At 45.0% G+C, this 26,849-nt stretch overlaps 1 protein-coding gene across 2 annotated transcripts in view; it reads left to right on the top strand.

Annotated features, from left to right (window-relative positions):
• Positions 1 to 1,026: 1,026 nt before the first annotated feature.
• The window catches only part of KCNK10 (potassium two pore domain channel subfamily K member 10), an 83,352-nt gene continuing 57,529 nt past the window's right edge, over positions 1,027 to 26,849 (top strand). The window contains exons 1-2 of one of the 2 annotated variants that reach the window (XM_069736412.1): positions 1,748 to 2,556; positions 2,595 to 2,790. In XM_069736412.1, coding sequence (XP_069592513.1) covers positions 2,739 to 2,790 — 52 coding nt within the window. In that variant the 5' untranslated portion in view covers positions 1,748 to 2,556; positions 2,595 to 2,738. Of the gene's footprint in view, positions 1,574 to 1,747; positions 2,557 to 2,594; positions 2,791 to 26,849 lie in introns of those variants that run through there. The other variant, XM_069736417.1, reaches the window with a different exon arrangement.

Below are 26,849 nucleotides of genomic sequence, written 5' to 3'. Positions count from 1 at the left end.
GCAGTATTCTCTGTGGTTCTCCTTAAGTAGTAATGAATACATTGAAATGCGCTGAATAAACCGCACGGATGTCCACTTCAGGAGAGATCAGTGCGGTTTATTCTCGGTGTGTTTCTAAGCATCTTACTTCTTCAGAAAGACCACAGAGAAGAAGAGGTAAGAATACATCGAAACGCGTCGAGAATAGACCGCACTGATCTCTCTTGAATTGGACTCCAGTGTGGTTTAATTGATGTGTTTCAAAGTATTCTTATTTCTTCTTTGAGGTTCTCCTGAAGACTTAAGAATACTTCGAAACGCGTAGAGAAAATACATTTGTTGGGATCTCTCTTGAATTGGACTCCTTTATTGGCTACAATACCTGCAGCGCCGATAACCTGCCGCTTCCGAATTGCTTCCATACAATTCTGGATCCGCCAAGGTGTGGGATTCTCGTGTGAAACCTTTTCAGTGTTGAGTCTCACACAGCCGCATTAGGTGAGCGGTGCCGCCTTTAATTTAACGCTATAACACCCTATTGTGCTTTATTGTTCCCCCAGTCATTTCTTAACACTGGACACTCAGTATCCAAGAGAACGACATCTTATATGGGTGTATGGAGAGGTGTCGTCCCCGAATGATGGAGGACTAGTATAGGGGAGCACTCACTATGGGGCCCCTACAGAGGGCAGAGACAGACCGACGCGTTCTCCTATTTACTATAGAAGTGGTGGAGAGTCTATGCATTACTACACATCCTGACATCATCACTGAGGGAGCAGTAATGCCTCCATGTGCAGGATCCTGGGGGTAGAACACATTTTAGCGGATGAGACGCCATCAGAAAAAACGTCTTCTGGATTTTAAGTCTTTAGAAGAGACTTTTTTCCAGGATCAGCATTGGCTTTGCTGCCAGGCAGCCACTTATCTCCGTTCAATCCTATTGTACAGCTTTATGGAGGAGTCAGAGCTGATATCTCCCAGCTATGGCAGGTCTATGGGAAGAAGAGGGAGAGAAAGATAAAGAATGGTGAAAACAGGGAATGGGGAGGCTGGGGAGTGAATGAGAAGGCACTGCCATCCTCTGCAGAGGAGCCAGTGAGGAGCAGCTGAGCATTTTCGGGGGTGGAGGGGCTCAGATTCCTCCCCTTCTTTGTGCATTGGAGCCAGAGGAGCTGATGTCACCCGGTAATCTGGAGCCCTGCTCCCCTGACAGGGGCATCACACCATCCTTCCCTGGTTACCTGGCAGGGGCGGGCTCCTCCACCTGCTCTGGGAATGCCCAGCTCTCACCCTTCTGCAGCCTCCTCCCTGGCACCTGGGGCATATAAACCGGCAGCAGCTGGTGCAGGGATGATGGGGCAGAGCGAGCTGTCAGCTGTGCAGGCTTTGTGCTGCCAGGGAAGCCCATGTGCGGCAGGCTGAGGGCTCTGCCATTGTCTGCTGCTTTGTGCTCTGCATCTGAATATGTATTGTGAGGAGCCAGCCTCTGCTGCAGGGAGTTCCCATGTATCTGCCATGTGCTGCTGACCAGCCAAGCGTAGCCCCAGCCAGGAAAGCCAGCCAGGAACACTGCGCTCCCCTCTCCCGGCCAGTAAGTACCAGTGGCATCACCATCATCCTCACCATCATCACCCCACTCTGCACTGCCATACAGTGTGTGATAAGGGAGGGGGCCTCGTGTGTCCTCATCTTCTGGCCTCACCAGGAGGCAACTTCTCATCCTGCCAAGGGGGGAGGGATGATTGGGGTCCTTCCCAGATCACACACTGCAGTCTTCTCCACCAACCATGACGTTATTTCAGATGCTCCTCATCCTCACCCTGCCTGGGTGTCTGTCAGCAGAGGTGGCCACCAGCGGCAACAACATGTGTAATGCTGCAGTCACCGCTCCATCAGGCTATGCCAGGCTGCTCCAATCCAGAAGAGGGTCAGCCTCCAGCCTGGAGCTGATGTGATCAGAGGAAGGACCAGCTCACCCCCTCTCCAGGACTGTCTCACCCCCTCTCCAGGACTGTCTCACCCCCTCTCCAGGACTGTCACCCACTCTCCAGGACTGTCTCACCCACTCTCCAGGACTGTCACCCACTCTCCAGGACTGTCTCACCCACTCTCCAGGACTGTCACCCCCTCTACAAGGCTGTCTCACCCACTCTCCAGGACTGTCACCCCCTCTACAAGGCTGTCTCACCCACTCTCCAGGACTGTCACCCCCTCTACAAGGCTGTCACCCTCTCTCCAGGACTGTCACCCCCTCTACAGGACTGTCACCCCCTCTACAAGGCTGTCTCACCCCCTCTCCAGGACTGTCACCCCCTCTACAAGGCTGTCTCACCCCCTCTCCAGGACTGTCACCCCCTCTACAAGGCTGTCTCACCCCCTCTCCAGGACTGTCACCCCCTCTCAGGACTGTCACCCCCTCTACAAGGCTGTCTCACCCCCTCTCAGGACTGTCTCACCCCCTCTCAGGACTGTCACCCCCTCTACAAGGCTGTCTCACCCCCTCTCAGGACTGTCACCCCCTCTACAAGGCTGTCTCACCCCCTCTCAGGACTGTCTCACCACCTCTCCAGGACTGTCACCCACTCTCCAGGACTGTCTCACCACCTCTCCAGGACTGTCACCCCCTCTCCAGGACTGTGACCCCCTTTCCAGGACTGTCTCATCTGTAGGACTACCCATCCCTCCACATTCGTGGTGCAGTGACCGGACCGGCTGGGATTTGTGTCTGTCTTGGTTACTACTCATTTACAGGAGCCATGAAATTCCCCATAGAGAACCCGAGGAAGCAGGTGATCTGGGATCCCCAAGGTGGGTGCACACCGTCTTCGCACATGGGTGCAGGCTCTGCCGCAGAGCACAATGCCCTCTGCTTGCTAAACTGGTATCTGCACCAGGGCTGCTGTGGGTGGGTGGGTGCTGTTTGTCTCCTGCCCTTGTGCCACAAGCTGAGCCCCAGCTCTAGAAAGCTGCTCAAGGGCTGCTCCAACCTCCTCTCAGACCCATTAATGCCAGAGTTTTGCGTGATCCCCCCCCCAGCATGTGCACAACAATAAGACCCCACTGACTGCTACAAACTTCCCTGCTGCCCATAGAAGTTATTGCTAGTGTCTGTGTATAGGCAGGTGTTGGGGCTGTTTTATAGGTCTGTATTCACACATCTGGGTGCAGTCACAAATTAGAGGCTTGGTGTTTGCACTTTATACCAATGTAGTTATACTGGGGCTCATCCACATAATGAGGGTTCTTCATCGGTCTGCCATCATAAAGGGTTAAATTGAGCATCAGCTGGGAATTGGATAATTATTAGTGATGATACTGATAAACATTATATATTGTACATCACTTACTATCTCCGAGACACAATGTACCTACCTCCATCAGTATACATACATTGTGTCTCGGAGATGGTAAATGCACCAACAATAGTGGCTCTCGGCTACACAGGGTGACCATATACCGAGGCCTCATGTGCCCCCTAAAACACTGGATTTTTAATAACTAATCAACATTAAATTACTGACAAAAAGTTGTGAAGATAAGTCCCCAATCATATACGCACTGATGAGCTGACCATCTAGTATGTGGGGTTCAGTATCAGTATTGGGCCTCCACTTATAGAGACTCCCCATGTAACCTATGTGAGCCCCGTGATTGCAGCGGCCGCATACACGATGTGACCTCTGGAGACCCAGGCACTGGGCTAACTGCTTTGGTTTAGAGGCATCCCAATATTCGGGGTGGCGATTGCTCCCACCCTGTTTACTATGCCGCTGGCTGGACCATCCGCATGACGTCATTGTTTTTGTTCTTTGGGTCTGGCTGGTGTTTGGTGGAGAGATGAGAAAGGTGCCCAGACATCACGTAATGCAGATTTCTACCTGCATGAAATAAACAGTGCAGTTGGGACATTGGGAAACTTCCTTACAAGATGGGGTGGGGCGGGGGGTCATACATCATGTATTGCTGCAACATGCAGTAAGGCAATTCACAAGGTCACCAACTTGACTTAATACTTCATTATATTTCAATTAACATTGATCAGTTATAAATTAGCTGGTTGAAAAATGCAGCCAAGAGATGATGGTCACAGCCGAGCGCAGAGTGCAGCCACCATTGTACTTTCTGCACATACACTATGTGGCTAATGATCAAAGCCAGGATGGAGCTTGGAGTTTGTGACATGAGAAGGCTACGAGACAAAACAGACATGAGAGATACTGCAGATGTGACATGTATGGAGTATATGAGAACCCTTGTGAACAGGTCTGGGTCATGGCGTCACACTGGGTGTGGTCTGGACCCCGCATTCAGTTTTTGGCTTGTCAGTGACCATGTTAGAAAGATTATGTAAAGTTCAACAAGAAGGTGAGGGGCTCTACTGGTAAGGAAAAGGGATAGTAAATGTCAGATCAAGGCCATAGAGACAATTACCCTAGGTGCAATGATGACCATGACTCTAGAGACCACACCTATAAAGACATTTACAGAGAACATGGCATTAAACTGAGAGCACAGGTGAAGTGGTGACCATACCATCAATGTAGAAACTATTATGGCAATTAGAACCATAACTGGAGGCTTTTTTCTTGTTTAGTCCAGGAGTAGATTACCTAACCGATAGAAAAATCGAGGTTTTTAACTCAAAAGGCCATGAATTACTTCCTGTGTGTGGAATTTGTATCTTTCTCTCCCCATTGTCATGCACATTCCCTAGCATAAAAAAGAAGTTGTAGAAGGTTCTGCCACCGAATGCACTTGGACAAATATTCATGATCCGTTGCCGGCAGCTCCTTCGTGATCTCCGTTCAGTGACGTCCCTGATGTGCTCGATGGGAGACAAGTAGGAACACTGGAGATGTGGTCTTACCACAATGTCACACTGAGTTGTTAGTGCACCTGAGATGAAGGTTAGAGGGGTCCGGCTACTGTACATTATGCCCCAGCGCACCAGAATCTCGAGAGTAGCGACATTCCATCCTCAAGGCCTCTTCATGGCGTTGTCCATGTGGTCTACAGACCAATCTCCAAGACAAAAAAAGGACAGATCTCGATTGAGGCCCCCATCTAGAGACCATGTGGGTAACGCCACAAAGAGGCCATGAGGATGAAACATCACACTGGTCCTACTCCAGGAGTATGGTGTGGGGGACATAATGTATGTGTCACAATCAGCTGCAGCCGCTGGTGCGGCCCCCACGCCGACTGACCACGAGGGCATGGGGCACGCGTTCCCCAGGGACCCAATACAGACCCTTTATACCACAGAGAGGGACCCGGGCCTACCCGAACTAGAGGAGGGCAGAGACCGGGGCTCTGTGGCAGCTGAGCATATGGACAAGGAACTGAGACTTAGGGCACCAGGCTGCGACTGCACGCACTGACACACGTGGAAAGTCATGCACCAGCTGCAAATGACCTCACAACCCGTGGACAGCTTTCCACAGCGGCAACCAGGGACCGCACATGCGGATGGTCATGCAATAGAAAAGGCCACCATGTACGGCTGCGCAGCAGAGCAGGGAACTGAGAAGGCTCCATCCAGGTAACAGCCAACAGTATCCCAGCTCAAATTAGGGGGAAAAGAGTAAAGGGTTAAAGAAAACATGCATTGTCACGCCGAAAACCAGATACAGACAGAATGGCGTGACAGTATGGTAGCCGGACCCCTCTGGCCTTCACTCCAGGTCACCAACAGCTCTACGTTGCATTGATCTGGTGGTAGAACCAGTGGTTTGGCCATTTCTCCGGTGTTCCAGGAGCAGTTTTTCATCCCGAAAATATCAGGCTGCATGTTCCTCTACCTATTGCAAATAGTCTGTGTGGCTTAAATGTGCTCTAATGGCTGCAGGGTCTCCGGACTTGTCTCCATCGAGCACATCGGGGATGTCATTGGTTGGTGATTACACAGGAGCTGCTGGAAGGGGATCATCAAGATTTGCCCAAGTGCAATTGGGGCAGAATCTTCTTTAGACGACTATTAATAACCTCAGTGATGGCGGACGAGGTTGCAGGTGCCGGGATTTCTGCATTTGATTCTTATACGCAAGACAAAGAATTCATAAGACTGCTTTTCACACATCAGGTTTGTGTCATCAGGCTCAATCCGGCGATTTTTGAAAGACACGGATGATATCGCCGGATCCGTTTTTTTCTCAGCAAAAATTGTTTGTCCGGCGTCTGGAAAAAACATACAAAGTTACGTTTTCTGTCTCCAGCGAAAAACCACACAGCGCCAGATCTAGCGCTTCTGGCTTTTTGCTAGACTGGAAGCCTATGGGTGCCGGAAGGCACCAGATCCGGCAAATGATGGATTCCGACGCTGGATTCCGTTTTTTTTTAGCTGAGCATGCTCCGATTTTTTTAGTATCTAATTAGCTGTATCAGCTAGTCATATCCGTAAAAAAAAAAACGGATCCCTCGCATCAGTTTTTCACAATCTGCGATGGATCTGTTTTTTTCAACATTCGACGGATTGTGACTGACGGCAAAAACCGATGTGTGAAAGCAGCCTAATGTTTTGAAAGATGTTCCGATTTTTTCCTCATTTGCAGATCAGTGATGTCTCCATCCTGCGATCTCCATAACTCCAGAATTTTTCCATTCCTGGTGTTAAATACTGTACATTCATCCACATTGAAATTGCCACCATGTATCATACAATGACCGCATTCTGTGAGTATGGATAGAAGCAACAATGTATCCACTAATATTAGTTCATGGTTATCCCGATATACTGCACAGTGATCCCTGCTGCGAGATTATCTCATGCATTCACGGACGTACCCACAATTATTTAGTGGTGTTCTCATGAAGCAGCCATGATCAACGGGGAATGTACTCAGATTGTTGTTTCATATGACAGTTCAGAGATAAAAGACCACAAGTGTAAAGTATAACCTCCAGACATTACACCATATGTGACTGATATCAGCCCCTCTTATAATGCTCCAGTGCTGATATAACCTCCAGACATTACACCATATGTGACTGATATCAGCCCCTCTTATAATGCTCCAGTGCTGATATAACCTCCAGACATTACACCATATGTGACTGCTATCAGCCCCTCTTATAACGCTCCAGTACTGATATAACCTCCAGACATTACACCATATGTGACTGATATCAGCCCCTCTTATAATGCTCCAGTACTGATATAACCTCCAGACATTACACCATATGTGACTGCTATCAGCCCCTCTTATAACGCTCCAGTACTGATATAACCTCCAGACATTACACCATATGTGACTGATATCAGCCCCTCTTATAACGCTCCAGTACTGATATAACCTCCAGACATTACACCATATGTGACTGCTATCAGCCCCTCTTATAACGCTCCAGTACTGATATAACCTCCAGACATTACACCATATGTGACTGATATCAGCCCCTCTTATAATGCTCCAGTACTGATATAACCTCCAGACATTACACCATATGTGACTGATATCAGCCCCTCTTATAATGCTCCAGTGCTGATATAACCTCCAGACATTACACCATATGTGACTGCTATCAGCCCCTCTTATAACGCTCCAGTACTGATATAACCTCCAGACATTACACCATATGTGACTGATATCAGCCCCTCTTATAATGCTCCAGTACTGATATAACCTCCAGACATTACACCATATGTGACTGCTATCAGCCCCTCTTATAACGCTCCAGTACTGATATAACCTCCAGACATTACACCATATGTGACTGATATCAGCCCCTCTTATAACGCTCCAGTACTGATATAACCTCCAGAGATTACATCATATGTGACTGATATCAGCCCCTCTTATAACGCTCCGGTACTGATATAACCTCCAGACATTACACCATATGTGACTGATATCAGCCCCTCTTATAACGCTCCAGTACTGATATAACCTCCAGACATTACACCATATGTGACTGATATCAGCCCCTCTTATAACGCTCCAGTACTGATATAACCTCCAGACATTACACCATATGTGACTGATATCAGCCCCTCTTATAACGCCCCAGTACTGATATAACCTCCAGACATTACACCATATGTGACTGCTATCAGCCCCTCTTATAACGCCCCAGTACTGATATAACCTCCAGACATTACACCATATGTGACTGCTATCAGCCCCTCTTATAACGCCCCAGTACTGATATAACCTCCAGACATTACACCATATGTGACTGATATCAGCCCCTCTTATAACGCTCCAGTACTGATATAACCTCCAGACATTACACCATATGTGACTGCTATCAGCCCCTCTTATAACGCCCCAGTACTGATATAACCTCCAGACATTACACCATATGTGACTGCTATCAGCCCCTCTTATAACGCTCCAGTACTGATATAACCTCCAGACATTACACCATATGTGACTGCTATCAGCCCCTCTTATAACGCTCCAGTACTGATATAACCTCCAGACATTACACCATATGTGACTGCTATCAGCCTCTCTTATAACGCTCCAGTACTGATATAACCTCCAGACATTACACCATATGTGACTGATATCAGCCCCTCTTATAATGCTCCAGTACTGATATAACCTCCAGAGATTACATCATATGTGACTGATATCAGCCCCTCTTATAACGCTCCAGTACTGATATAACCTCCAGACATTACACCATATGTGACTGCTATCAGCCCCTCTTATAATGCTCCAGTACTGATATAACCTCCAGACATTACACCATATGTGACTGATATCAACCCCTCTTATAACGCTCCAGTACTGATATAACCCCCAGACATTACACCATATGTGACTGATATCAGCCTCTTATAACGCTCCAGTACTGATATAACCTCCAGACATTACACCATATGTGACTGATATCAGCCTCTTATAACGCTCCAGTACTGATATAACCTCCAGACATTACACCATATGTGACTGATATCAGCCCCTCTTATAACGCTCCAGTACTGATATAACCTCCAGACATTACACCATATGTGACTGATATCAGCCCTCTTATAATGCTCTAGTACTGATATAACCTCCAGATATTACACCATATGTGACTGATATCAGCCCCTCTTATAATGCTCCAGTACTGATATAACCTCCGGACATTACACCATATGTGACTGATATCAGCCCCTCTAATAACGCTCCAGTACTGATATAACCTCCAGACATTACACCATATGTGACTGATATCAGCCCCTCTTATAATGCTCCAGTACTGATATAACCTCCAGACATTACACCATATGTGACTGATATCAGCCCCTCTTATAACGCTCCAGTACTGATATAACCTCCAGACATTACACCATATGTGACTGATATCAGCCCCTCTTATAACGCTCCAGTACTGATATAACCTCCAGACATTACACCATATGTGACTGATATCAGCCCCTCTAATAACGCTCCAGTACTGATATAACCTCCAGACATTACACCATATGTGACTGATATCAGCCCTCTTATAATGCTCTAGTACTGATATAACCTCCAGACATTACACCATATGTGACTGATATCAGCCCCTCTTATAATGCTCCAGTACTGATATAACACCCAGACATTACATCATATGTGAATGATATCAGCCCCTCTTATAACGCTCCAGTACTGATATAACCTCCGGACGTTACAGCATATGTGACTGATATCAGCCCCTCTTATAACGCTCCAGTACTGATATAACCTCCAGACATTACACCATATGTGACTGATATCAGCCCCTCTAATAACGCTCCAGTACTGATATAACCTCCAGACATTACACCATATGTGACTGCTATCAGCCCCTCTTATAACGCTCCAGTACTGATATAACCCCCAGACATTACATCATATGTGACTGATATCAGCCCCTCTTATAACGCTCCAGTACTGATATAACCCCCAGACATTACACCATATGTGACTGATATCAGCCTCTCTTATAACGCTCCAGTACTGATATAACCTCCAGATATTACACCATATGTGACTGATATCAGCTCCTCTTATAACGCTCCAGTACTGATATAACCCCCAGACATTACACCATATGTGACTGATATCAGCCTCTCTTATAACGCTCCAGTACTGATATAACCTCCAGATATTACACCATATGTGACTGATATCAGCCCCTTATAATGCTCCAGTACTGATATAACCTCCAGACATTACACCATATGTGACTGATATCAGCCCCTCTTATAACGCTCCAGTACTGATATAACCTCCAGACATTACACCATATGTGACTGATATCAGCCCCTCTTATAATGCTCCAGTACTGATATAACCTCCAGACATTACACCATATGTGACTGATATCAGCCCCTCTTATAACGCTCCAGTGGTGATATAACCTCCAGACATTACACCATATGTGACTGATATCAGCCCCTCTTATAATGCTCCAGTACTGATATAACCCCCAGACATTACATCATATGTGACTGATATCAGCCCCTCTTATAATGCTCCAGTAGTGATATAACCCCCAGACATTACACCATATGTGACTGATATCAGCCCCTCTTATAATGCTCCAGTACTGATATAACCTCCAGACATTACACCATATGTGACTGATATCAGCCCCTCTTATAACGCTCCAGTACTGATATAACCTCCAGACATTACACCATATGTGACTGATATCAGCCCTCTTATAACGCTCCAGTACTGATATAACCTCCAGACATTACATCATATGTGACTGATATCAGCCCCTCTTATAAGGCTCCAGTACTGATATAACCCCCAGACATTACATCATATGTGACTGATATCAGCCCCTCTTATAAGGCTCCAGTACTGATATAACCCCCAGACATTACATCATATGTGACTGATATCAGCCCCTCTTATAAGGCTCCAGTACTGATATAACCCCCAGACATTACATCATATGTGACTGATATCAGCCCCTCTTATAATGCTCCAGTAGTGATATAACCCCCAGACATTACACCATATGTGACTGATATTAGCCCCTCTTATAATGCTCCAGTACTGATATAACCTCCAGACATTACACCATATGTGACTGATATCAGCCCCTCTTATAATGCTCCAGTACTGATATAACCTCCAGACATTACACCATATGTGACTGATATCAGCCCCTCTTATAACGCTCCAGTGGTGATATAACCTCCAGACATTACACCATATGTGACTGATATCAGCCCCTCTTATAATGCTCCAGTACTGATATAACCCCCAGACATTACATCATATGTGACTGATATCAGCCCCTCTTATAATGCTCCAGTACCGATATAACCCCCAGATATTACCCCATATGTGACTGATATCAGCCCCTCTTATAACGCTCCAGTACTGATATAACCTCCAGACATTACACCATATGTGACTGATATCAGCCCCTCTTATAACGCTCCAGTACTGATATAACCTCCAGACATTACACCATATGTGACTGATATCAGCCCCTTATAATGCTCCAGTACTGATAAAATCTCCAGAGATTACATAATATGTGACTGATATCAGCCTCTTATAACGCTCCAGTGGTGATATAACCTCCAGACATTACACCATATGTGACTGATATCAGCCCCTCTTATAATGCTCCAGTACTGATATAACCCCCAGACATTACATCATATGTGACTGATATCAGCCCCTCTTATAATGCTCCAGTACTGATATAACCCCCAGATATTACCCCATATGTGACTGATATCAGCCCCTCTTATAACGCTCCAGTACTGATATAACCTCCAGACATTACACCATATGTGACTGATATCAGCCCCTCTTATAACGCTCCAGTACTGATATAACCTCCAGACATTACACCATATGTGACTGATATCAGCCCCTTATAATGCTCCAGTACTGATAAAATCTCCAGAGATTACATAATATGTGACTGATATCAGCCTCTTATAACGCTCCAGTGGTGATATAACCTCCAGACATTACACCATATGTGACTGATATCAGCCCCTCTTATAATGCTCCAGTACTGATATAACCCCCAGACATTACATCATATGTGACTGATATCAGCCCCTCTTATAATGCTCCAGTACTGATATAACCCCCAGATATTACCCCATATGTGACTGATATCAGCCCCTCTTATAACGCTCCAGTACTGATATAACCTCCAGACATTACACCATATGTGACTGATATCAGCCCCTCTTATAACGCTCCAGTACTGATATAACCTCCAGACATTACACCATATGTGACTGATATCAGCCCCTTATAATGCTCCAGTACTGATAAAATCTCCAGAGATTACATAATATGTGACTGATATCAGCCTCTTATAACACTCCAGTGCTGATATAACCTTCAAACCGCAGAATATCTTCTTATGCAAATGATATGAAACAATTGACACAATAAAGGCTCCAACTCTATAATCTGGAGTTTGGTACTCTGCTTGCTTTTATTATTGGCTGCACAATTGTACAAAAACTTCTGGTGCATTTGTGGTAAATGTTTACAATTTGTCTCCTAAATTAAGAGCTATTGTAATTACACCCAGTCCAGAAATTAAATGTTTGTTCTACTTTCTGGGTAATTATCTGTTGTCTTCTAAATGAAAGCAGAAAATGTAGAGTTATGTGAGGCATCTGCATTATGTGGTTTGAGGACATCAATCATAATGACATATTGTGTGATAACAGTGATACACAAGTATGATGGATTAACACTGCCCCTGTATACAAGAATATAACTACTATAATACTGCTCCAATGGACAAGAATATAACTACTATAATATTGCTCCTATGGACCTGAATATAACTACTGTACTATAATACTGCCCCCTAAGTACAAGAATATAACGACTGTAATACTGCTCCTATGTACAAGAACATACAGTAACTTCTATAATACTGACCCCTATGTACAAGAATATAACTATTAAAATACTGGCCCTATGTACAAGAATATAACTACTATAATACTGCCCCCTATGTACAAGAATATATCTACTATAATACTGTCCCTATGTACAAGAATATAACCACTATAATACTGCCCCTATGTACAAGAATATAACCACTATAATACTGCTCCCTATGTACAAGAATTTAATTACTATAATACTGCTCCTATGTACAAGAATATAATTACTATAATACTGCGCCTATGTATAATAATATAACTACTATAATACTGCTCCTACGTACAAGAATATAACTACTATAATACTGCTCCAATGGACAAGAATATAACTACTATAATACTGTGCCAATGGATCTGAATATAACTACTATAATACTGCCCCCTATGTACAAGAATATAACGACTGTAATACTGCTCCTATGTACAAGAACATACAGTAACTTCTATAATACTGACCCCTATGTACAAGAATATAACTATTAAAATACTGGCCCTATGTACAAGAATATAACTACTATAATACTGCCCCCTATGTACAAGAATATATCTACTATAATACTGTCCCTATGTACAAGAATATAACAACTATAATACTGCCCCTATGTACAAGAATATAACCACTATAATACTGCTCCCTATGTACAAGAATTTAATTACTATAATACTGCTCCTATGTACAAGAATATAATTACTATAATACTGCGCCTATGTATAATAATATAACTACTATAATACTGCTCTTACTTACAAGAATATAACTACTATAATACTGCTCCAATGGACAAGAATATAACTACTATAATACTGTGCCAATGGATCTGAATATAACTACTATAATACTGCCCCCTATGTACAAGAATATAACGACTGTAATACTGCGCCTATGTACAAGAACATACAGTAACTTCTATAATACTGACCCCTATGTACAAGAATATAACTACTATAATACTGTCCCTATGTACAAGAATATAACTACTATAATACTGCCCCTATGTACAAGAATATAACTACTATAATACTGCCCCTATGTACAAGAATATAACTACTATAATACTGCTCCCTATGTACAAGAATATAACTACTATAATACTGCTCCTATGTACAAGAATATAATTACTATAATACTGCTCCTATGTATAATAATATAGCTACTATAATACTGCTCCTACGTACAAGAATATAACTACTATAATACTGCTCCAATGGACAAGAATATAACTACTATAATACTGCCGCTATGTACAAGAATATAACTACTATAATACTGCCCCTATGTACAAGAATATAACTACTATAATACTGCTCCTATACAAGAATATAATTACTATAATACTGCTCCTATGTATAATAATATAACTACTATAATACTAGTCCTACGTACAAGAATATAGTTACTATAATACTGTGCAAATGGATCTGAATAAACCAATACTATAATACTGCCTCAGATGTCGCCTCTCTTCTGTCCAGAATCCCGGAGTGTCTATCAGCCATATCCTCCTTTTTCAACTCTCGCTTCCTAAAACTCAATGTTGACAAAACCGAACTCATCATCTTTCCCCCATCTCGTGTATCCCCCCTACCTGATCTATCTATTACGGTAAACGGCATCACGCTCTCTCCTGCACCTGAAATCCGCTGCCTCGGGGTAACTTTCGATTCTGCCCTGTCCTTCAAATCGCACGTCCAAACTCTTGCCACCTCCAACTCAAAAATATTGCCAGAATCCGTCCCTTCCTCAGCCCACAATCTACTAAAACTCTTGTGCATGCCCTCATTATCTCCCGCCTCGATTACTGCAACACCCTCCTCTGTGGCCTCCCCGCAAACTCCCTTGCACCACTCCAGTCTGTCCTCAACTCTGCTGCTCGGCTAATCCACCTCTCTCCTCGCTACTCCCCTGCTTCACCCCTCTGCAAATCCCTCTACTGGCTCCCAATTCCCCAACAAATCCAGTTCAAACTACTAACACTGATCTATAAAGCCATCCACAACCTGTCCCCTCCCTATATCTCTGAACTAATCTCCCACTATCTTCCCGCACATAATCTTCGATCCTCCCAAGACCTCCTACTCTCCGCCACACTTATTTGTTCCTCACACAACCGCCTCCAAGATTTCTATCCCCCATCCTCTGGAACTTCACACCTCAAAATGTCCGATTATCCACCACCCTCGGATTCTTCAGACAGAACCTGAAAACCCATCTCTTCAAGAAAGCCTACAGCCTGCAATAACCATTCTGCCGCCTCACCAACCACCCAAGCTGCTGCCTCACCATCACCAGAGCTGCCGCCTCACCAACCACCCGAGCTGCCGCCTCACTATCCACCCGAGCTGCCGCCTCACCAACCACCCAAGCTGCCGCCTCACCAACCACGCAAGCTGCTGCCTCATCACCACCAGAGCTGCCGCCTCACCACCACCAGTGCTGCAGCACACCGACCTCCTGTCTCTTCCCCATTATCTCGAAGAATGTAAGTCCGCAAGGACAGGGTCCTCTTCCCTCTGTACCAGTCTGTCATCGTAAATTTGTTTACTGTTAACGATATCTATAACCCTGTATGTAACCCCTTTTCACATGTACAGCACCATGGAATTAATGGTGCTATATAAATAAATAATAATAATAAATAATAATACTATAATACTGCCCCTATGTACAAGAATATAACTACTATAATACTGCTCCTATGTACAAGAATATAACTACTATAATACTGCTCCTACGTACAAGAATATAACTACTATAGTACTTTAATACTGCTCCTACGTACAAGAATATAACTACTATAATACTGCTCCTACCTACAAGAATATAACGACTATAATACTGCTCCAATGGATAAGAATATAACTACTATAATACTGCTCCTACGTACAAGAATATAACTACTGTAATACTGCCCCCTATGTACAGGAATATAACTACTATAATACTGCCCTCTATGTTCAAGAATATAACGACTGTAATACTGCTACTATGTACAAGAACATACAGTAACTTGTATAATACTGACCCCTATGTACAAGAATATAACTACTATAATACTGGCTCTATGTACAAGAATATAACTACTATAATACTTCCCCTATGGACAAGAATATAACTACTATAATACTGGCCCAATGTACAAGAATATAACTACTATAATACTGCCCCTATGTACAAGAATATAACTACTATAATACTGGCCTAATGTACAAGAATATAGCTACTATAATACTTCCCCTATGTACAAGAATAAAACTACTATAATACTGCTCCTATGTACAAGAATATAACTACTATAATACTGCCCCTATGTACAAGGATATAACTACTATAATACTGCTCCTATATACAAGAATATAACTACTACAATACTGCTCCTATGTACAAGAATATAACTACTATAATACTGCCCCTATGTACAAGGATATAACTACTATAATACTGCTCCTATGTACAAGAATATAACTACTACAATACTGCCCCTATGTACAAGAATATACCTACTATAATACTGCTCCCTATGTACAAGAATCTAACTATTATAATACTGCTCCTATGTACAAGAGTATCTACTGGTAAATGTGAGACAAAATACTTTTTTTTTTTTTTCGTAAATACAAGTCTGCTCTTTATACGTGAGGATGTTATTGGTACAATGCATCAGTGGGTCGGATATTGTGGTGAATGCAGGGCCAGTGCTAGCGGCTGGCTACCCCCATTCTACTGTATCGATATTGTAGATGCCCCATTCTACTGTATCGATATTGTAGATGCCGATACAGTTGAAAGCAATGATGGAGGAGAGTCAGATGACGCTACCTCTCCAATCATTTCCCCTCTGTGTCTGACGCAGTGGCCGCGATCACGTCCCTTCATCGTGTGCAAACACTACTGAGGAAACGAACTGAAGAGATCGGTGCAGCAGGGGAATGGCAAGAGGAGAGAATGTTTTTTTTAAATCAGCGATTACGTGGTGACCAGAATACAGGAGTAATATAGGGAGTGCAGTATATTGTATCTACTATATGGGAGCTGCATTATACTATGGGGAGTGCATTATACTGCAGGGAGGACTATGGGGTGCATTAAACTATGGGGAGTGCATTGTACTATATGGAGGAGTATGCTTTGTGTATTATACAATATGGGGGACTATGGGAGCATGCTACGATATGGAGGACTATGGGATGTGTATTATAGTATATTGAGGACTATGGTGTGTGCATTATACTATATGGAGGACTATGGCATGTATTATGCTAAACAAGCAAAATGCTGCCTATTCATTGGGTGATTGGATTGTTTATGTGGGAACAGAAATCCTTGTTCTCAGCAGCACATAGCCGGTGTAAACTGTAGTTGTGCTGATAACATGATACTGTATGGGGACAGATTGATCTAATTGTGATTGTTCTGTCCCCATTATTCTTCCTCAGCCAGTGGAAAGAGTCCGGGAAACAATCACTGAAGGACTTAAATATTGTCGATTACGATCGTTCATCGACCTTAACTGACCTGAGCGCATGGAAATACAACCGACATGTTTGTCTGTGATCTGGAATATGAATATTTGGGGCCCCACCTTGTCTAATACCGTCGCGGTGCGGATGGTGAGGACCGATCAGGGGCGTCACTGACTGATGCTGGACTCCTTCTACCCTGTGGTGGCTTTTTTTTTATTAGTGTTGTTTTTACTGGTCTTGGACAACATCTTGTTACTTCTTTACAGGTGAAGATGTCGGCATATTAGTCAGATTAGCCGCTGATCTTGGCCGCTGATCGCGGTGCCATTTGTCTTCTGCTGCCAATTCCAGATAATTAGCTTGTCTTCAGAATTAAATTACTTCTTGGCTGAGGATTCTGGGATCTGTAGTTTGGCAGCAGCTTGAGCAAGGTTCAATGTCTAAGTAGTGGAGAGATGCGATGAAGCAATTACGAGGAGAAGGCGGCCAATATTTACACCTGATAGGGACCACTGAATCTTATAAATGGGGTCCAAGGTTTGCTACGTCTACTGGCTATGCCATTTGCTTCTTTAGATAGAAGAAATACAGTTATTATTCTTTTCTGCATGTATACATAAAGTGACCAGAGGAGGTCGCTGTACAGCCAACTTCATCATAATGTGTCCGTCCCATGCGAGTATGAATATCCCATATCCACAACATTGCCTTTAAAAATGTCACCGAAGAGAAGCTCTGTCCTGAGCCAGGTGATACGTTTCATCACGGGAGATGTGTACATCTAGTCTAACTTCAAAGGTTACCTACATTTAAGGGGACGGCGCAGAATTCATCATCGTAAAGGGGTTCTTCAATTGATCTAAAATGTTAAGGAACCAAAACGCAAAGTAGGTTTATGGCATGGGAGTGCCCGGACAGCTTTGTATACAGAAGCACTTTTATGTATATGGGGGCTTTTAAAGTTGATTGAACCGGCCGATTTTAAACAGACCATAATGTATGGGGCCTCCTAAATCTCCCCTGATGATATCAAGGGAGAAAAGGGTCAGCCATGGTCCGTGGGGTATTCGGTACCGGGTCCTGCGGTTCACAGGGGGATGTGACGGTGGCGACCCGGTCCGTGGCCCTGGGTGCCCATTTAAAAGGGAAAGGTCTTTAACCCCTTTCTGCCATCAGACGTACTATTGCGTCCATGGGGGGTGGGCCCTACTTCCCAAGGACGCAATAGTACGTCATATGCGATCGGCAGCGCTCACGGGGGGAGCGGCGCCGATCGCGGCCGGGTGTCAGCTGCCTATCGCAGCTGACATCCGGCACTATGTGCCAGGAGCGGTCACGGACCGCCCCCGGCACATTAACCCCCGGCACACCGCGATCAAAGATGATCGCGATGTGCCGGCGGTGCAGGGAAGCACCGCGCAGGGAGGGGGGCTCCCTGCGGGCTTCCCTGAGACCCCCGCAGCAACGCGATGTAATCGCGTTGCTGCGAGGGTCTTGCCGCCCTCCCTCCCTGCTCCAGGTCCCGGATCCAAGATGGCCGCGGATCCGGGTCCTGCAGGGAGGGAGGTGGCTTCACAGAGCCTGCTCAGAGCAGGCACTGTGAAGGCTGCAGCGCTGCATGTCAGATCAGTGATCTGACAGAGTGCTGTGCAAACTGTCAGATCACTGATCTGTGATGTCCCCCCCTGGGACAAAGTAAAAAAGTAAAAAAAAAATTTTCCAAATGTGTAAAAAAAATAAAAAAAAAATATTCCTAAATAATGAAAAAAAAAAAAAAATATTCCCATAAATACATTTCTTCATCTAAATAAAAAAAAAAAAAAACAATAAAAGTACACATATTTAGTATCGCCGCGTCCGTATCGACTCGCCCTATAAAACTGGCACACTAGTCAACCCCTTCAGTAAACACCGTAAGAAAAAAAAAAAAAAAACGAGGCAAAAAACGACGCTTTATTATCATACCGCCGAACAAAAAGTGGAATAACACGTGATCAAAAAGACAGATATAAACAACCATGGTACCGCTGAAAGCGTCATCTTGTCCCGCAAAAAACGAGCCACCATACAGCATCATCAGCAAAAAAATGAAAAAGTTATAGTCCTGAGAATAAAGTGATGCCAAAATAATTATTTTTTCTATAAAATAGTTTTTATCGTATAAAAGCGCCAAAACATAAAAAAATGATATAAATGAGATGTCGCTGTAATCGTACTGACCCGAAGAATAAAACTGCTTTATCAATTTTACCAAACGCGGAACGGTATAAACGCCTCCCCCAAAAGAAATTCATGAATAGCTGGTTTTTGGTCATTCTGTCTCACAAAAATCGGAATAAAAAGCGATCAAAAAATGTCACGTGCCCGAAAATGTTACCAATAAAAACGTCAACTCGTCGCGTAAAAAACAAGACCTCACATGACTGTGTGGACCAAAATATGGAAAAATTATAGCTCTCAAAATGTGGTAACGCAAAAAATATTTTTTGCAATAAAAAGCGTCTTTCAGTGTGTGACGGCTGCCAATCATAAAAATCCGCTAAAAAACCCGCTATAAAAGTAAATCAAACCCCCCTTCATCACCCCCTTAGTTAGGGAAAAATAAAAAAATGTATTTATTTCCATTTTCCCATTAGGGCTAGGGTTAGGGCTAGGGTTAGGGCTAGGGTTAGGGCTAGTGTTAGGGTTAGGGCTAGGGTTAGGGCTAGGGTTAGGGCTAGGGTTAGGGCTAGGGTTAGGGTTAGGGTTAGGGCTAGGGTTAGGGCTAGGGTTAGGGTTAGGGCTAGGGTTAGGGCTAGGGTTAGGGCTAGGGTTAGGGCTAGGGTTAGGGCTAGGGCTAGGGTTAGGGTTGGGGCTAGGGTTAGGGCTAGGGTTAGGGCTAGGGTTAGGGCTACAGTTAGGGTTGGGGCTAAAGTTACAGTTAGGGTTTAGATTACATTTACAGTTGGGAATAGGGTTGGGATTAGGGTTAAGGGTGTGTCAGGGTTAGAGGTGTGGTTAGGGTTACCGTTGGAATTAGGGTTAGGGGAGTGTTTGGATTAGGGTTTCAGTTATAATTGGGGGGTTTCCACTGTTTAGGCACATCAGGGGCTCTCCAAAAGCGACATGGCGTCCGATCTCAATTCCAGCCAATTCTGCGTTGAAAAAGTAAAACAGTGCTTCTTTCCTTCCGAGCTCACCCGTGTGCCCAAACAGGGGTTTACCCCAACATATGGGGTATCAGCGTACTCAGGACAAATAGGACAACAACTGTTGGGGTCCAATTTCTCCTGTTACCCTTGGGAAAATACAAAACTGGGGGCTAAAAAATAATTTTTGTGGGAAAAAAAAGATTTTTTATTTTTACGGCTCTGCGTTATAAACTGTAGTGAAACACTTGGGGTTCAAAGTTCTCACAACACATCTAGATAAGTTCCCGGGGGGGTCTAGTTTCCAATATGGGGTCACTTGTGGGGGGTTTCTACTGTTTAGGTACATTAGGGGCTCTGCAAACGCAATGTGACGCCTGCAGACCATTCCATCTAAGTCTGCATTCAAATGGCACTCCTTCCCTTCCGAGCCCTCCCATGCGCCCAAACAGTGGTTTCCCCCCACATATGGGGTATCAGCGCACTCAGGACAAATTGGACAACACATTTTTGGGTCCAATTTCTCCTGTTACCCTCGGGAAAATACAAAACTGGGGGCTAAAAAATAATTTTTGTGGGAAAAAAATTTTGTTTTATTTTTACGGCTCTCCATTATAAACCTCTGTGAAGCCCTTGGTGGGTCAAAGCGCTCACCACACATCTAGATAAGTTCCTTAGGGGGTCTACTTTCCAAAATGGTGTCACTTGTGGGGGGTTTCTACTGTTTAGGTACATTAGGGGCTCTGCAAACGCAATGTGACGCCTGCAGACCATTCCATCTAAGTCTGCATTCAAATGGCACTCCTTCCCTTCCGAGCCCTCCCATGCGCCCAAACAGTGGTTTCCCCCCACATATGGGGTATCAGCGCACTCAGGACAAATTGGACAACACATTTTTGGGTCCAATTTCTCCTGTTACCCTCGGGAAAATACAAAACTGGGGGCTAAAAAATAATTTTTGTGGGAAAAAATTTTTGTTTTATTTTTACGGCTCTCCATTATAAACCTCTGTGAAGCCCTTGGTGGGTCAAAGCGCTCACCACACATCTAGATAAGTTCCTTAGGGGGTCTACTTTCCAAAATGGTGTCACTTGTGAGTGGTTTCTACTATTTAGGTACATTAGGGGCTCTGCAAACGCAACATGGCGTCTCATCTCAATTCCTGTCAATTTTGCATTGAAAAGTCAAACGGCGCTCCTTCCTTTCCGAGCTCTCCCATCCGCCCAAACAGTGGTTTACCCCCACATATGGGGTATCAGCGCACTCAGGACAAATTGTACAACAACTATTGGGGTCCAATTTCTTCTCTTACCCTTGGAAAAATAAAAAATTGGGGGCGAAAAGATAATTTTTGTGAAAAAATATGATTTTTTTATTTTTACGGTTCTGCATTATAAACTTCTGTGAAGCACTGGGTGGGTCAAAGTGCTCACCACACCTCTAGATAAGTTCCTTAGGGGGTCTACTTTCCAAAATGGTGTCACTTGTGGGGGGTTTCAATGTTTAGGCACATCAGGGGCTCTCCAAACGAAACATGGTGTCCCATCTCAATTCCTGTCAATTTTGCATTGAAAAGTCAAATGGCGCTCCTTCGCTTCCGAGCTGTGCCATGCGCCCAAACAGTGGTTTACCCCCACATGTGGGGTATTGGCGTACTCAGGACAAATTGTACAACAATGATTGCGGTCCATTTTCTCCTGTTACCCTTGGTAAAATAAAACAAATTGGAGCTGAATTAAATTTTTTGTGAAAAAAAGTTAAATGTTCATTTTTATTTAAACATTCAAAAAATTCTTGTGAAGCACCAGAAGGGTTAATAAACTTCTTGAATGTGGTTTTAAGCACCTTGAGGGGTGTAGTTTTTAGAATGGTGTCACACTTGGGTATTTTCTATCATATAGACCCCTCAAAATGACTTCAAATGAGATGTGGTCCCTAAAAAAAAATGGTGTTGTAGAAATGAGAAATTGCTGGTCAAATTTTCACCCTTATAACTCCCTAACAAAAAAAAATTTTGGTTCCAAAATTGTGCTGATGTAAAGTAGACATGTGGGAAATGTTACTTATTAAGTATTTTGTGTGACATATATCTGTGATTTAATTGCATAAAAATTCAAAGTTGGAAAATTGCGAAATTTTCATAATTTTCGCCAAATTTCCGTTTTTTTCACAAATAAACGCAGGTACTATCAAAGAATTTTTACCATTGTCATGAAGTACAATATGTCACGAGAAAACAATGTCAGATTCACTGGGATCCGTTGAAGCGTTCCAGAGTTATAACCTCATAAAGGGACAGTGGTCAGAATTGTAAAAATTGGCCCGGTCATTAACGTGCAAACCACCCTTGGGGGTAAAGGGGTTAAAGGGAATAAAGTTTGTGTTTGTGACGCCACCTGTGGTATTCGGTCAATGGGGACCGACGCTGCTTTAAGGGGTCCTCTGGGGTGATGTTATGGCAGCTAGATGGTATAACTTCCCACAGGTGAAGTATGTCCCCAGCGCTTCCCAGTGTGTAGATGAAAGATGGTGAATGGCGCAGTAAAGAATGAGGACACAGGTTTACAGTCTCTTTACCTTGTTTTCTGAAGACTTCAGGCAGCCACAGTCCAGGGCACCAGATCACAGGGCAGGCAGGGTCCGGCCGGCTTGGAGGCAAGTTAGGAGTCCCCTTATCCAGGTGGAAATCAGTAGCCTTCCTCTAGTGCCGTGGTGGTGTAGTCCCTTACTGCCTATGGCTTCACATAAGGTCCTCACAGTTGTTCTCTCTCTCTCTGTCCCCCGGGTAGGATAGGACATAACCCATATGACTGGTGACTTGAGGCGGTTTATAGGGACTCTAGCACGCCCCAGCCTCTAAGGATGTCACCGTGCCTCCTGGGTATTAGGTCGGACAGATAACTTGGAGTTCAGCTGTCCTGCCGGTCTCTGATGTAAGTCATAGAGGTCCTCACAACCTCGGTGTTCTGGCTACCGGTCTCTGCGCCTAAGAAGGAGGCAGCCTGCTCAGGGCTGGTCTCCCCCTGATATCCTCTCCTGTGCTTTGCTCTCCTGCACGTTCACTGCAATCAATTCGGCTTTCTGAATGTCTCTTTCCAGAAACTGCTGCGCTGCGGCTACGCAGCTCCGTAAACTCTCCTCTGCCTCAGACTGGTCCAGTCTGTTTCCTGGCAAGAACTGACTGACTTTCCCTACAGACTACCAGTTATATATATTTATATGAGGAGTCACCTAGTAAATAGGATCAAAAGCTCCCCCTGGTGGCCTGGAGTGTGAATATGTTGCATGTTTGTGGTACCTGGTTACAGTTATCCCTTCAATCGTAACATCACTCTCCCCGTGAGGAAAGCAATGCTACTGTGATGACCAGGACCCGGGGGCACCACACATTCAATGCCCAATTGGTCTCCTCTAGGCTCCTGGCCCCTGAGAAGTGAGGGGGTGATCCAGGACACGGGAGTCCGTAAGAAGAGTATCACGCCGATAACGGCGATAAGGGCAGGATGGCGTACTGGGACCCGCACCTGTCCCTGCCACTATAATGGGGCCCTGGCTTTCCCTTATCTCAAGGGTACCTATGATGGTTAGGAGGCCTGAGCCACCAGCGTATCCCTGTCTCCTGTGCAGGCCCTATCAGTGGCCCCCCTAGGGAGGTGGATTGCACTAGTGTATAAATACAACAATAAACAGGGTATACAGACAAGGTAACTAAAAGTCTCAAACTCACCAAATGCTCACACAACCACAGAGGAAACACGGAGATGGGAAGAGAAGGAATAAACTAGGGCAGCACGGTGGCGCAGTGATTAGCACAGCAGCCTTGCAGCGCTGGAGTCCTGGGTTCAAACCCCACCAAGGACAACATCTGCAAAGAGTTTGTATGTTCTCTCCGTGTTTGCGTGGGTTTCCTCCGGGTACTCCGGTTTCCTCCCACATTCCAAAGACATACTGATAGGGAGTTTAGAATGTGAGCCCCAACGTGGACAGTGATGATAATGTGTGCAACTTGTAAAGCGCTGCGGAATATGTTAGCGCTATATAAAAATAAAGATTATTATTATTAAGGAAGGAAAACAGGTTTAACATGCAACCAAAACAGCAGACACCAATCTCTGTAAATAAACCTCCAAGCTCCAACACTACGCTCCTTCAACCTCCAAGCCAGGCAGCAGAACTGATCATTGACAATAGCTGTAGTCCAGGCTGGGTCTATATAGAGGAGGAGATTACAAAATCCATTTCAGCTGAGAGACCCAGCTCACAGCAACTCAGCAAGAAGGTTAACTCCTGCACTGCTGGCACAAAGCAGCCAGGTCAAAATACAGGAGAAGAGCTTCTGTTCACTGTCTGAGCGTTGCGGTTCTCTGGAACCTCTCTGTCGCGGTAGCCCCGTGACAAAGAGGGAGGACAGGGGAGTACAGCAGGAGCCTTCTCCTCTCTCCCCATATAGGATGTATGAAAGCTGGCCAGGGGTTGTCACCAGGTCATGCAGACCTCACTGCCGGCGATCACTGTGCGGGGAGGAAAGCGGTACATACGACACTACATGCTCTGCATTTATGGATCACGCAGAGAGGTGTATGTAATGACACAGCTCTGCTCCATCACCCAGGTTCTGGACATCACAGTAGGTGCCAGCAGTGGGATCTGTGTCACCGGGTAGGAGAGCAGAGCTGTGCGTCATTACATGTTTGGGCAACATCATGCAAAGCAGAATCTGTTACCCAGGGTGGCAATCAGTATATAACGTTTACAAGCTAATATTTCCATAATATAAATGAAAAACAACTCTGAAATCTTGCCATTTTTCAGACTAATCTTAATATTAGACTAGGGCTCCCTTTTCTGTATAAGTGACTTTTCAGTGGTCTCATTATCATGTCAGGTAGGATTACAATGAAAGTTAACTATGTATATGGAGCGCCCCCAGACACAGGGCCACGCGTTCTCGGTACCGGGCCTCAGTGGTTCGGTTCGGAGGCTGCCACGGTGGCTACACCCGGTCCGCGACCCTGCTAAGGGGCGTCTGTCAAGGGTTCGTGACGCCACCTGTGGTGTTCGGTCAGGGTGACCGACGCTGCTGTGGGGTCCGCTGGGGTGATGGAATGGCAGCTGGATGGTATACCTTCCCACAGGTGAAGTATGTCCCCAGGGCTTCCCAGTAAGGTAGATGGTGATGATGCGAGGTGCAGGCAATAACGAGGAAACAAGGTTGCAGTCTCTTTACCTCTTTACTGAAGACTTCAGGATCCTCAATCCAGAGCACGTTTAACAGGGCTATCTGAGACCGGCCGGTCCGATGGGCACTTCCAGAATTCACTTTGCAGGTGGAAATCGTTGCCTACCAATAGCGCCTGTGTGTTGTAGTGCTACCCTGCTGAGCATTCGGAATAGTCCTCACAACTACTGTTCTCGTTTCGTTCGTTCTTTACAGCTCTCTCTCTCTCTTTAGTTCCAGATGTTGCTAGTTTCTCGTCCCCCAGTATGTTTTGGCTAGGACGCACCCGTATGACGGGAAGGCCTGGAGGTCTTCCGGGACCCTAGAGACGCCCCTCTCCCACTGTTGCTCCCTATGTCTTCTTAGGAAATTTAAGGTAGACAGCCAACCTATAATTAACTGTCCTGCGGAGTTTGAAGTAAGGCCTGAAGTCAGTTACTCCCACGGTGTTCCGGCCACCGGCTAGGCGCCTCAGTAGGATGTTGCCTCGGTCTCACAGCACGACTCCTACTGGTACTCCTTTTTGCTTGATCTCGTTTACACTGTTCCACAATATCCTTCCTTTCTTGTCTCTTTCTTAGGATACCGCCTCAAGGAGGTGCAGGCACGGCTCCGTTACGTTCTGCTCTGTTCGCTAGGCACCTGCCAGGTTCCCACGCCTGACAGGGACCCCCTGTGTCTTCTCCCTGCAACACCCCCTGCCACGGGATGTTGCCTGAATCCAACCCAGTCAGCTTCTGACTAACTTTCTATCCAACCCCTAGTTTTACCAGTGTGAGGAGGGGCCCAATAAATAAAGCCTTTTGCTCCCCCTAGTCGCCGGAGTGTGAAGTGTAACGTGTGCTGGTGATACCTGGTCAGTAGAATTCCTTCAGTGCCATCAGACGTACCATCACTCCCCTTAGTGGCAGAGGGTCATACTGCAACGACCAGATCTCTGGGGCGCTGCATATATAATAAATAAGATCTGATCCAGCGACCACAATGTGTTATGTCACAGCTCACCTCCTCCCTCTCTTCACAATGCCCTCTGCACAGGACACGGAGTATGCCCACAACATGCTAATATAAAAGCCAATGAGTCAGATCATGTCTATTGCTGCCTATGGTGCACATTGCCGCTGTAAAGCAGATCTCTGAGTGCTGCAGATCAGCGCCTCCATATTCATGGAAGGAAACTCCGGTCGTTCCAGATGAAGACACCGGA

Source organism: Ranitomeya imitator, chromosome 1 (assembly GCF_032444005.1).
Source record: "Ranitomeya imitator isolate aRanImi1 chromosome 1, aRanImi1.pri, whole genome shotgun sequence".
NCBI lineage: Eukaryota > Metazoa > Chordata > Amphibia > Anura > Dendrobatidae > Ranitomeya > Ranitomeya imitator.
This window is presented reverse-complemented; position numbering and strand designations above follow the sequence as displayed.